The 13,408-nt window shown below is 46.1% G+C and overlaps 1 protein-coding gene and 1 long non-coding RNA gene across 3 annotated transcripts; both read right to left on the bottom strand.

The window, feature by feature from the left end:
- Positions 1-1,304: 1,304 nt before the first annotated feature.
- MTF1 (metal regulatory transcription factor 1) lies at positions 1,305-13,401 on the bottom strand. 2 transcript variants are annotated; one of them, XM_079325496.1, is made up of 11 exons: positions 13,277-13,401; positions 12,392-12,845; positions 8,079-8,317; positions 6,423-6,554; positions 5,855-5,928; positions 5,184-5,320; positions 4,618-4,695; positions 3,880-3,982; positions 2,818-3,371; positions 1,967-2,033; positions 1,305-1,868 (listed from the first exon to the last, which is right to left on the bottom strand). In XM_079325496.1, exons 2-11 carry the CDS (start codon positions 12,800-12,802, stop codon positions 1,474-1,476), a joined length of 2,190 nt encoding a protein of 729 aa, XP_079181622.1. In that variant the 5' UTR covers positions 12,803-12,845; positions 13,277-13,401; the 3' UTR covers positions 1,305-1,473. The 2 variants fall into 2 exon arrangements, with proteins under 2 accessions (XP_079181622.1, XP_079181621.1); XM_079325495.1 differs by having other exon boundaries at positions 13,263-13,361.
- On the bottom strand, positions 7,556-8,068 carry LOC306811608. Its single transcript, XR_013776700.1, has 3 exons — positions 7,943-8,068; positions 7,769-7,811; positions 7,556-7,675 (listed from the first exon to the last, which is right to left on the bottom strand). It is a non-coding gene; the product is annotated as an uncharacterized lncRNA (long non-coding RNA).
- Positions 13,402-13,408: the final 7 nt, after the last annotated feature.

The following is a 13,408-nucleotide window of genomic DNA, read 5'->3' as shown; positions in this document are numbered from 1 at the left end:
GAAAGATCTCTATCCACTACAGTCTGCATTCCTAAAGTGAGTGCAGGGACACTCCCCACTAATTGGCTTACAGTCATTATCTTTGTATCTCACTAATGACAACACTGTAAACTGAATAAAGACTATTTAATATTCTTTTCTTTAACACAACAAGACTGACAGCCAAAGCCAGAAAGATGGATAAAAACTATAAAATTACATCTTTTAAAATAATGCAGCATAAATAAACCATTTAGAATGAGACTGCATTTATTGCAACATTACAGGCTTTTTGGTGGAAGGGGGGGTTTGGATTTGATTTACCCTGAGTAGGTTAGAATATAGACTCTCAGTTTGATATGAAAAACTATTCTGTTGTGTAACATCTTTTAGTCAAGAAATAGCCCCGTGCACAAAAAGCTGGCATTGCAGTAGGCTGGAGGCAGAGTCAGGCAGAAATTATATAGCTCACTGGAAAAAAAGAAGCATGTGTGGACAACTGAGGGACAAACTCACTGAATTAAAACTGAATTGATGTTGAACCTTTCTCAAAATTTTTTTAAGGGTTCTTCTTCACATAAAAATAAGAGTAACCAGCAAAGGCACCATGCTCCTGAATTCAACAGTCCCAGGGTAAGGATGATGATTTGTTGCTGAACAGAGCTTAAGAAATCAAAAGAGCAGCAGGCACCAACCTGACCACACCTGGGACCCACTGCACCCTTCAGAGGGGCCAAGAAAACAGACTCTGGAGCCAGAGCCAGCAGCAGCTCCAACTGTGCTTCATGTTGTGACACAGTGTCTGCAACACACTTGAGTCCTAGTGGAATTAGATGAACAGACCTATTAGAGGCACAGGGTACTTGTACCCTGCTGAAATCAACTCCCCCAAAGCTCCTGGAGCCTTCCAAGAGCATTAGTACACAGCAAAACCAGGCACCAGCTCCTCATCAGGTATGTGACAATTGCATCCAGATCACACTGCAGATAAATCCTCCCCCAGCTATGCCACTTCCTCCCCCTGCAGCCTCCTCTCCTGGGCTCCCCTTTAGTGCATGGTTAGTAGAGACATGAGAGACAGAAGAAAATTAGAGACCCAAGAAGTTGTAACAAAGACCCACTTGCTGCCAGTACCTTAATCCCAAAAGTGATGTGCAATTGGAGACAAAGTAACCCCCCTTTTCCTTTTAAAAATCTTTTTGCACACGAGTAACCTTAACTTTTGTGTTCACATATGACAAGCAAAAGTGACAGACAGTGCAGCCAAAACAGTTCATATATAACTTAGCTTTTTTTTTTTTTTTTTTACCTTTTCTTTTTTTAGATAGAATCTCAAAGGTGGATGTACCTGGGACGTGACTAAGATGACATCCATGAAGCAGAAATAAGCCACAAAACTTCCAAAACAGGAAGGAATAAGAATCAATCCTTCAGTTTCTGCTTCTAAGGAGAAGGGTTTTACCCTCCAGGTGCAAAGGAGAATCTGGAACATCTTCACTTAGAGAAGCTGCTATTCAAACCAATTTCTTCCTCACCCTGCAGTAGTGCTTCAATTGGAATTATATTAGATGGGGTTTCAGGGCTTTGGAGGGACAGGAAGTCTGATACATCCATGGCACTTAATGTTTCAGTCTGGGAGTCTGAAGGGTTAACTATCTGACTCCTCTGCCCACAAGAAGGAGGAGCAGAGGAGGAAGGAAAGGTCTGAGGCTGCAGCTGGGAAGCTGGCTGCTCCAAAGCTTTAGAATCAGGTGAGGAACATTCCTTCTTAACAGTGGAGGTGGCTTTGTCCTTGGCAGAGTCTCGGCAGGCACACTGGCACTGGCAGGCCTCCTCCTGCTTTATTATAATGACAGGAACACTGAGACCAATCTGCTGAACGGGGTTTCCTGAAGGTGAAACAAAGACAAAACACAATGGAGCTACAGAATTTCACAGCAGGGAGAGAGAAATCAGCTTTGGTACATTAGTTCAGTGTCACGCTTACCTGTGTTACCAGCTACTGGTAATGCAGTGGTAAAAAACACCTTTTCCACTACTTTTGGAACTTGTGGCTTTCAAGAGAAAAAACAAATAAGGAGAAAGTGTGAATTGACTCGAATAAAATTTCTGTTGTTCAAATTCTAAACAGCTATATATATATATATCCCAAAGAGACAGGAAAACAAGGCTCAAATTATTGTTTCAGTGATCCTAAAGATGGGGCATAAAATTTCTTGCATTATTTGCTGGCAAACTCAGCTTGTGGGTTTTGACAATTCAATGACTGAGTTCTTAAACACTGCTGTGTGTGCTCCCACTGCCTGTACCTGCAGCCCTTCACTCATGTCCACCTACAGCTGAGAGCCTAAAATGGCACCAATATTGTCAAAGAGAAAACTCCTGAAGCTTCAGCTATCCAGATCTACTGGAAAACCACATTCTCTTTCCAGAAAAACTCTTTTCATTATCAGTCAAAAATCAGGCAGACAGAGATTACAAAATGTCTAGAAACAACCTTTACAGAGTTTTTTGTGCTTCTATGCATTAAAAGTAATACATTAAGGCCCATGTATATCAAGGCCTGCTGGTGTTTTGTGTTGGATACACACACTGATACCTGCTGGCAGAAGTCCACCATGAGGGGAAAAGAGAAAGCAAGCTCTTTCTGCACCCTGGGTTTCTCTGTGCTCTAGTTATTCCCTATCTATTGAAAGGGCTGCATTGGTGTATATACACATTAACATTATACAAGCATTATAGCACACTGCATCCTGGGTTTGACCCCCTCCCTTTTCAAAACAAAGACTCTAGTAGGAATGGTTCAAGCTATTCCAAAGCCTTGCTGGATGTACTGACCATTTGTTCTTGGCTTTGTGTGGAACCAGTGGCACCATTTAAGATCCATTGCAGGTTCTGCTCTCCCATGACAATGCTGGACTGCAGAATGGCGGTGCTCGGAGAAGGAGTAATGGTTATAGTGGGGTTACTGGTCAAAACAGGGTTTGCAGCAACAGGCACAGTCTGAACTACAGCTGGCAGGGGCTCAGCAGCACTCGGGGCTGTGGAGGCAGGAGCCCCAGCAACCACTGACAGTCCCTGCACGAAGGGCTGCGCCGCAGGCTGCGGGTGCTGCAGGAAGTCCTGGTGAGCGGCTGCAAACGGTGTGCTGTGAGGAACAGGCACTTCTGGGGATTGTAAAGCAGTTGCAGGATTCCCAAAGGCGGCTGGCTGCGAGCCGGGGGCTCTGGAGGAGGCGGCGGGCGGCGGCGCCGGGCCCTGCAGCGCGGGCTGAGCGGGCTCGGGGAGCCCGAGCTGCAGCACCAGGGGCAGGGACAAGGAGGCGGCGTCTGCTGCCGGGGGCGGCACCGCCGAGTCCGTGTCGCCGTTAAACCCTTCCAGCAAGGAAGCCGCTGAAAGAGAAACACAAAATATAAATACATCTGTTCTCATTAGGTCTGAATAAACTGGTTTTTTCAATGAACTTAGCAGCTAGCTGATGGATTTTTGCCGAGTAAAGCGTTACCGCGTCCTAACTTCAGACTACTGCCCAAAAGCAACCCTAGAAAAGAAATCTAAAAGTAGCTGTAAATTCAGCTGTTGGTAACACTGGGCTCTACAATGAGCCTGATCAGGCTCATCAGCTCTCTCTAATAAGCCTTTTATCAGCCAGGTTGTGCAGCAACTTCAAGAGGGAACCTTGAAAACAGGATGATGTGGATTGTTTAAGAGCTGCAGGACAGTGTGCTGGGTCACCTCCCCTGTGCACACCACGCAGCCCAACACCAGTGAATTTCAACACTGAAGTTAAAGTACTTTTTGCTCCTTAGAGTTACATTCAGTCTGAAATGCTGAATTCACTACATGCATGCAGAGCTGCCAAAAAGTTCTCTTTAATAGCACTGCAGATACAACTGGTACCTGTCTGCTGAGAGTCATCCTGATTTGCAGTGTGGTCTGGGCTCTGAAACATAGACTCAAAGATGCTTGCTGGTGAGATTGTGCTGAGGTCCTGTCCATGTGTCTGACAAACAGAAAACAAAGAGGAACACATCAGACAATGCTCAGGTGTCCACAAACCCCAGTCCACCAGTATGGGCATATCAGAAATAATCCTCCAGTGACCCAGCCACCAGGCATGGCAACATGTATAAATCTTACATGCTGTAAATTTACACCTAGTTTTTATTACCTGTAATCAAATTAACCCTAAAAAATTAAGTAACTTATCTAAAAGTGAAATATATTTCTCCTGCATCCACACTTTGCTTAACCCTTATTTCTTACTTGCAGTACTCCATCAGAAAGAGACATTAATTGGCTGCTTGCAGAACCTTTTCTGGAGCAGAAAAAACTAGCTCCATTTAGATTGTATCCTGGACTATGCAATTCTAGTCACCCACACTGCTCAGGGAGCAGAATACACACAAGAGCTGCACCCTGCTCCCACACCACAGCACAAAGAACAACACAGCCTCCTCAGCATCTCATTTTCCTCTGTGTAAAATCTAAGCTCAAGTCCCCTCAATAAGTAAGAACACTGTTATGGTAAAATCAGATGCAGAGCTTTCTACAGCAGGTTGAACTAAGCATTGCATATTCTGCAGGACAAAATCAAAACTCAAGTGAGGATGAGGCAATTCCAGGACAATAACTCACTGGATTAGAGTTCTCCCGCAATTCTGAATCTGTTGATATGAGGCTTAAATCACTCAGACAAAGTGAGTGACTTGTATCCTGTGAAAAAGAAAAACAATTTGAATTATATATTAATTATTTTAATTACTTTGGAGAGTTCATACTCTGCTTACATGGGACACAGGTCTCAGTTCTAAGATCAAAAAGGAGCAAGACTTTCAAGCAAAGGAAATTTAGCAGCTATCAAGAATTCTTAACATCTCTGTCAAAGTACTTCCAAAAAGTCATATAACCCAGATTTTATTAGCACAGGAACAAAATAACTTTTAGAAAATAAAAAAAATTAAACCTTCCCAAGTAGTATTTTTATTTAGTATCTATTTTACTTCACATTTACCCCATAGTATTGATCCCAGCTGAAGCACACACAAGGGAAGCACACTCAAGGGCCACATGCAAACATGCACATGTGACAAAGTGAGCACTTCAACTCCCTTTGAAAATCAAGCTGCAGACCAAATGATTTCTTCCCAAGGTATGGTTTATATCCACCTAACACAGAAGCATTAAGCAGAAGTGCTACTAACCTCAGACACATTGTTGTTGGGAAGTGCATTATTATAGGTCTGTCCCTTCTCATGACCTTTCATGTGACTCTTGAGACTGTACTGGGTACTGAAAGTCTTCTCACAACCATTGCTGGGACAGAAGAAGGGTTTCTCCCCTAGAGGCAGCACAGAAGATATTTAATAGACTTCAAAACATCCCATCAGACACACCCTTTGAAAGCACCTGGGAGAGCAGTATTTCACACAACATGTTGAATGTCCCTTCACACATTCAGTATTCCTGGGAGTCCTGCAGGTGAGTGCTTCCATTTCACCAAGGGAACTGACACATAACACAATATTTAACTGTTATGCATCATTACTGATACATTTGTGAAAACACATTCATTGATTTCAAGACCTGTCAAGCATAAATATAACTGCATAAATGGAAAATTTGGATTGGCCAGATGCAGGAGTTTGCACTTGGCCTTTTTAAACTCATGAGGTTTCACATGGGCACACTCCTCCAGCCTGCAAGGGTCTCTCTGGATGCCATCCCCTCCCTCACATGTGTCACCTGAGCCTCTCAGCTTGGTGTCACTCCCATATTATATGTGACTATAAATTCATATTAGGATTCTGAATGTTAGCATAAACTCAATCAGCTCAATTAAAGAAAAAAAATTTAACAATAACACAGAACTTACCAGTATGTGTTCTAACATGTGTTTTGAGGTGGTGGCTTGCAGCAAAAGCCTTCCCACAGCCATCATGCTCACACCTGAATGAGGCATCACAGGAGAGTCAGCATCAGTCCCCTTCAATGCCTTAGCTACAACTTTAAATCATATTTCCCAATAGTCCCAGGACTCTAGAAAGCAGGCCCAAAGCTAAGCTCTGTTAGCAACCAGCCATCTCCCAGCAGCTGCTGTGCATGCTACACACATCACAGCAGGGCTCTGAGCAGACTTTAAAAACCAAGCACAAAGGCAGAATTTGGGGGGTTTCCTTCACTGAATACACACTGCATCCCAGCAGGTGTTTTAAAAGATGCTCATTATGGCATAGTTTTAAAAACTACCTTAACTATTCTTATCTTTTAAAACAAACACTGTTAAAAGCAGCTGCAGGAGCTCAGGAACAAACATGTTCCAATACCAGGCACCTTCACTTATTTCTCATGAGAACAGCACTCCATTCAGAGCAGTAACAGCTGCTTTTTGGCACAGCTGAGCCCCAGCAGGCAGAAGTGGCACCCAGCAGCTCAGAACTCACCGAAATGGCTTTTCTCCTGTGTGTGTTCGAATGTGCTTCCTCAGGTCACTGTGCGTTGTGAAGTATTTGCTGCAGCCCTCTGATTCACAGTTAAATGTTTTCCCTGTGTGAAGCCTTTGATGTGCTTTCAACCTAAAAAACACGTCCAAAAAAGCCCTCTTAGAACTGGTAGGATAAGACAGCCCTGGCCTGAGGCAAGCAAGCCATTCTTTCAAATGAGCAGGACAGGATCAAAGGATTAACACATCCTGAGCAGAAGGTAATGAGCTGGTGCAAGTGACTACTTTCAGCTCCAAAAAGTCTGAGGGACCCTTGTGTTCATGCACCACCTTCATTGCTGTTGGAATACAAAGGAGTCACCACAGTTTTGTCATCCTACCCTTTGTACAGCATTGCCACATTTAAGGGGCTCATATTCATACTGTACATGGAAGAAGCAAAAGAAATGTATTCAAACATAAACACAAAGCAGATGGAACTTGCAGAACAGCAACAGTCATACCTGCAAGGGAACTCACCAGAGCCTTCCCACCTGTGGTGGTGAATACCTTTTGACCTGAACAGTGCTGAACATTTCTCAACTGTACAGTGCTGAACACCCCCTCACCTCTACAGTGCTGAAAATTTCTCATCTGTACAATGTTGACATTTTTCACCTGTACAGTGTTGCACATTTCTCACCTGTAAAGTGTGCTGATCATTTCTCACCTGCACAGTGTGTTGCACAATTTCTCACCTGCACAGTGTGTTGAACATTTCTCACCTGCACAGTGTGTTGAACACTTCTCACCTGCAGTTTCTCATCTGTACAGTGCTGAACATTCCTTACCTGCACAATTTCTCACTGTACAGTGCTGAACGTTTCTCACCTGCAGAGTTTCTCACCTATACAGTGTATTAAACATTTCTCACCTGTACATTTGTTGCACATTTTTCACCCGTACAGTGTATTGAACATCCCTCACCTGTACAGTGTGTTGAACACTTCTCACCTACACAGTTTCTCACCTGCACAGTGCTGAACATGTCTCACCTGCAGTTTCTCACCTGCACAGTTTCTCACCTGTACAGTGTGTTGAGCATTTCTCACCTGCACAGTGTTGAGTATTTCTCACCTGTAGAGTGCATTGGGCATTTCTCACCTGCACAGTTTATCACCTGCACAGTGTGTTGAACATTTCTCACCTGTACAGTGTGTTGAACATTTCTCACCTGCACAGTTTCTCACCTGTACAGTGTTGCACATTTCTCACCTGTACAGTGTATTGAGCATTTCTCACCTGCAGTTTCTCACCTGCATAGTGTTGCACATTTCTCACCTGTACAGTGCATTGAGCATTTCTCACCTGCACAGTTTCTCACCTGTACAGTGTGTTGAACATTTCTCACCTGCACAGTGCTGAGTATTTCTCACCTGCACAGTGTGTTGAACGTTTCTCACCTGCACAGTACTGAGTATTTCTCACCTGTACAGCGTGTTGAACATTTCTCACCTGCACAGTGTGTTGAACATTTCTCACCTGCACAGTTTCTCACCTGCACAGTGCTGCACATTCCTCACCTGTACAATGTGTTGAACATTTCTCACCTGCACAGTTTCTCACCTGCACAGTGCTGCACATTCCTCACCTGTACAATGTGTTGAACATTTCTCACCTGTACAGTGTGTTGAAGGCCTTCTCACAGCCCTGCACATCACACTCGAAGGGTTTCTCCTTGGTGTGCACCCTGACGTGGATTTTGAGGCTGTAGGAGGTGAGGAAAGCCTTGCCACAGCCCTCCTGGTTGCAGACAAAGGTGTACTCCCCCCGGTGGGTTTTCTGGTGCGTGCGCAGGTTGCCGGCGGTGCTGTAGGTGCGGGGACAGCCCTCAAAGGTGCACTGGTAGCGTTTCACCTGTAGCATAAAATGCTGCATATTTCACCATCTGTCATCATTTATGGAATCTAGATATGGGTGTAGTCCTTTAATGCTGTCAGACATCAAAGACAATGCAACAGATTTTGACCCCAAAGACCCCCCCTCTGCAAAAAAAAATTGCTACACTTAATTTTCTGACAGCAACATTTCTGCTGTGCACTGTGAGGAAAGAGTGGCACATGGGAAAGCAGCTGGCATTGCAGAACAGCAATCTAACAGAAGGGGGAAAAGGAAAAACATAATTCCAAAATTTTTCTAGCTAAAAATCAGTTGGAAAGAACATTGAGGAGTGATCAAACCTGTCCGCTGGTAACCCACATGTGCAGCAGCTGCATTTTAGTCTGATGCTTCCTGCAGAGCTACTTATTTGTGGAGCAAGGAGACAAAGGAAAATGCACAGTCACAGTGCTCAAACCCACTGCCCTGTGTGCTCAATTGCCATCAACATCTTGAGCAAAACAGTTTTTACCATTTCCCATGGTCTAAGCACCAGTCCATTCATTACTTCATCCCAAAACAGCCTTCACTGAGCCTGGCTCTTTCCTTCTGTGGTTACTGGAACAATCAGTGCCTCAACTGTAATGGATCACATCAGGTCACAAGGACACCCAAAGGTGTCTCAGATTTCTCAGTAAGCCATTGAGATCCCTAAGGACACTTTCACATGGAACTAGTTTGGTACCTTCCTCACTTCTGCAACAGGCACAAGGGACTGTTTAGAAATGTCCAGGGTACAAGTGGTAACACCTAATGAAGTCTCATTCTCTTGTGAAGGAGAATGAAAACTCCCCTGATCTGCCTGAATAAAGTTATCCTCCATCATTAATTACCAGACTGATGGCTTTCCTTTGACTGTTAAAGTTCAGAAAGCTCAACACCTAAAGGTGATTGAGAACCCCAAGACATGACTTGGCAAGTCACACCAGCTATAAATCAGGTTCTAGACAGTCCTTCAGAACAAAAGAGAAATCACTTCTTGGTTACTTCCAACCTGTTTTGTAAGGGACAAAATAATCAGCAGGACCCCTTTAAGAAACTTTCCTATAAAGCTGAGTGATCTTTTGTGTATCTCAATCCACAGTCTCTTGCTGTTCCCACAACAGGCTGGCATTCACCTTCACCTTGCCTCAACAAAACTTTTGTATTTGGAGAACATTAAACTCTCATGAGACATATAAGAGACTTTTACACAGAGCACAGAAATACCATAATGTGCTGGCTTTGGCTGTGACAGAGTTCATTTTCTTCACTTGTGCAGAACATGTTCTGGATTTGTGCTCAGCACAGGGCTGGTGATACAGAGATGGATTTTTTAGGGAGCTGGGGGTACACAGGGAGTGGGGAGGGGACACCCAGCACAGCTGACCCTGACTGATACCCCAGGGATATCACACACCAAGTGATGTCATGTTCAGTATAGAAACTGGGGAAGGGGAAACATTTTGTGTTCCCCAGTCTCTGTTAGGTGTGCTTGAGCCCAGCTTTCCTGGGCATGGCTGAGCTCCTGCCTGCCAGGGGAAACAAGGAATTCATTCCTTCACATTTTCACCTAGTCACTCAGCATTCTCAGAGAAGGAAACAGTAATTTCACTCTAAGCAATCTGCCCTTAATTTACAGATCAAATCAGGCAGAAGTTACCACTAAATGCCCAGGAACTGCAGCATGGCTACAATGCAATTAGGAAGTCTGGCTGTGCTGAGGCAGCCACAACAAAGAGCAGCAACACACCAACATCAGAAAAGACATTTTATGACATGAGGAGGGTACATCATCCTCCCCCAGGATCACCAGATCCAGCACAATTTGTGCATCAGTGCTGAAGGGAATGCTCCCTGTCACAGCTTTAAGGAAATTAACACTTTACACAACAATCCCCATGATACCTCCCATGGCACACAGGGGATCTGACACAGGCAGGAACTACCTGAAAATCAAGGGAGGGTTCTGTTAAGGTTCCTAGGTGTTTACATTTAGATCTAGAAGAGAAAGGAGAGTATTAATCACAGATTCAGCTGTTTGGCTCCCAGCTGTCACTGCCCATGTGTAAGGGAAGGTGGCAGTAGCAGCATCAGTTTAATGGCCTGAACTCTGCCAATGGCCTTGCACTCCCCTCCCTCAAAGGCCAAATCTTTATTTTACAAACCCCCAGGCTGCAGCAATATCATCACCACATTCTGAGCAAAACTAACCTTTCTGTGAAGCACCCCAGCATTTAAATCTCTTTTCACATTAGCACATCGACACACTGCTTACACAAAACCATCAGAGATTTATTTGAAAGCCTCACAGAGACAGCAGCAAGAGCTGCAGGCTGCCACAGCACCCAAGCACAACAGAAAACAAACAAGGCAGCAGAGGCCAAGCCCTGGACAGGCAGGATAGGGCCCAGGAACTTTGAAACTAAAGGCCATGGCTTTTGGCCAGGGAGAGTGAGTGCTGCCTCTGCCAGGGGACACTGGTGACCCAGCATTTACCTCAGAAATGGGAACTGTTGTGCAATAGCCAACAGGGCTGGAGGAAGCAGAGACTCACACCCTGGTTCAAAGTCTACAGTAACTGCTCTGTTTGCTTTAACCCTTCCTGAGCTTAACATATTCCCCCTAAATGGCTCCATTTTCTGTGTCATCACTGAAGAAAGAATAACTGAAATTGAAATATGAAACTGTAACCATGTTTGTTCTTACCAACACAACTACAATGAGTGATGTATAACAGAATAAAAAAAACAGCCAAAGGGAACTAAAGTTTTTTAGCTTCATAAATATCTAAGGCTTGCCTGAAAACCTAAGACTTTAAAACAATTTTCTCAAGTATTAAAACTTGTTGCAGATATTTTGGAAGTACCAAAGAATGGAGCTGGTGACCCAGATGTTTGGGAGCTTTAGAGCTCTCCCTTTCCTCACCTCCAGACAATTTATCAGACCTTTGCAACAGTAGGCAAAAAGGCCTTTAACATGTGCTCAAGGCTTTCACATGATGGTATCACTGCTCTCTGTTTTGGGAAATTAATAACAGAAATGGAAAATAAACCTATATAAAGCATTTCACTAGGAAATTCCACATCTTACAAGCCTCCTCTAAAAAGCAAGGGTGAAAAAATTTAATTGCACATGCAGCCATTAACCTCAGCTCTGGGAGTAGCTCAGAGCCCCACAAAGAAGAAAGAGAAGGAATTACTTCACACAGCTGCAGAAGCTGCCAACATGAGTAACTGACAGAAGGAGACTCAAACAGGTTTGCTGAACACAATTCAGTCCAGAAGTTGCCCAGCTGCAGAGCTGACACTCCCCAGGCCCATTTCCCCAGCACTCAGCCACAATGGTGACAGTTCTGTGCTGAGGGACAGGAGCCAGTGTCACCAGGGCTGCCACTGCCACCTGGACTCATCACCCCCCCCAAAACTCAGGAAAGCCAAAACAGGAGCACTCAGCATTCCCTGAGCTGGTGTCACAGTCAACTCCCCTTTGCTCTTGCATCCAAAATGAAGAGTCCCAGGACAAGCCCTCCTCACTGTGCATCCAGACAGAATTCATCAGGGAAACAGAATGAAGAGTGAAGTCCATTTTAACCACACAGGCTGACCTGAGCTTTCAAAATACATCAGATGGCAGTTAAAGCTTCCCTCTTCTTCTCACAGTCTCCCTGGCTAATCCTAGAGTAACAGCTCAGGTTGTTTCAGCTACCTCTGAACTCACAAAATAATGACCTGACCAGAAGAAAACCTGAAGATCACTAAAATTACACACAAACACGTGTCACTGCCACACCCTCCTGCCATCCAGTGTCACCAAGTGCCTTCTGGCAGGTTCCTAGGGCAGCAGGTGTGTCAGAGGGAGGAGGGATGGTCCTGGCAGCTCGGCTGGGACACGGTTTTAGGGGAGGGGGAGATGACAACAAGAGCAGATTTAGTGGAGAGCAATTCACTCCATTACACAAAACCCCTCAAAAACGAGCAAAACTATTCCCCTCTCCAAAAAAACAGCCTTGGGAAATCCCATTTCCAAAGCCCTTAAGGTGCACCAAAGGCAGAATCACGTTTAGCTACTCACCTCCTTACGCTTGGTTTTTGGGCACTCAGACTGCAAAGTGAGTGTTGCTCCTTCGATGTTTCTTGGCATGGGAGTTGAACCAGGATTTATCGTTAGATGAATCTGATCTGGAGAAATAATGTGTTGCACATAACCCTGTGACATCCCTTCATGATCTTCTATTAAATTAAATCCTTCTTCATGGCCCTCGGGTAAAAAAGGCAAGTGATCGCCACACTGTCCTTCATCCTCCTCATCCTCCAGCACGCTGTGGTCCTGCTCTATGAGCACAGTTGTCCTGTCATACACCGTCCCGGACGAGGAGGAAACCAACCCGTTTTTGTCAGAAAACCTCATATTTTCATCTTGGGTTAAATCATCTTCCTCCGCTTCATAGTAGATGGCGTTGCCCTCGGGGCTGTTCTCGCCCATGGCTCCGCGCCTCTCACCGGGAGCTCCGGCCGGAACGGCTCATCTGCAACACACGGACGGGTGCGGGGGGTCAGGCGGCGGGGCCGGGCTCCGTTCCCCCGGGGACACAGCCCCGGTAGGGCCGGGCTCCGTTTCCCCGGGGACACAGCCCCGGTAGGGCCGGGCTCCGTTCCCCCGGAGACACAGCCCCGGTAGGGCCGGGCCGGGCTCCATTTCCCCGGAGGAACGGCCCCAGCGTGGCCGGTGTCGGTAGAGCCAGTCTCCGTTCCCCCGCAGGCACAGCCCCAGCGCGGCCGGTGGCGGTGCGGCCGGGCCGGGCCGAGGGCCGCGATCCCGCCCCGAGCTCGACACTACCCCCACCCGGCCCGGTGCCGCGGAGAGCCAGCACGGGTGCCCGCGCGAGCCGCACCGCTTCGTCTCCGCTCGGCCCATCCCTCCTCCCGTCCCCTGCCTCACTCACCCCCGCCCGCTGACCGGGCGCCGGCGGCGGCTCCTTCCCCGCCCCAGCGGCACCATGATCGCCGCGACCCCACTTCCGCTTCCGGGAGCGCCGCGCCCGCCGCGGGGGCTGATGGGAAGGGGGAGGAGCGCAGCGCCGCCTCACGT

Source organism: Erithacus rubecula, assembly GCF_903797595.1.
Source record: "Erithacus rubecula genome assembly, chromosome: 23".
Taxonomy (NCBI): Eukaryota; Metazoa; Chordata; class Aves; order Passeriformes; family Muscicapidae; genus Erithacus; species Erithacus rubecula.
Note: the sequence above shows the minus strand (reverse complement) of the source record. Positions and strands in the feature narration are given on the sequence as shown.

Bases quoted from the DNA above. Each gene is read 5' to 3' on its own strand.
- MTF1 (XM_079325496.1), bottom strand. From the start codon at position 12,802: ATGGGCGAGAACAGCCCCGAGGGCAACGCCATCTACTATGAAGCGGAG. The intron at 5,321-5,854 runs GTAAGTTCTGTG...TGCTGCCTCTAG, and splicing joins ACATGTTAGAACACATACTG to GGGAGAAACCCTTCTTCTGT. The intron at 2,034-2,817 runs GTCAGTACATCC...TTCTCTTGAAAG, and splicing joins CACAAAGCCAAGAACAAATG to CCACAAGTTCCAAAAGTAGT.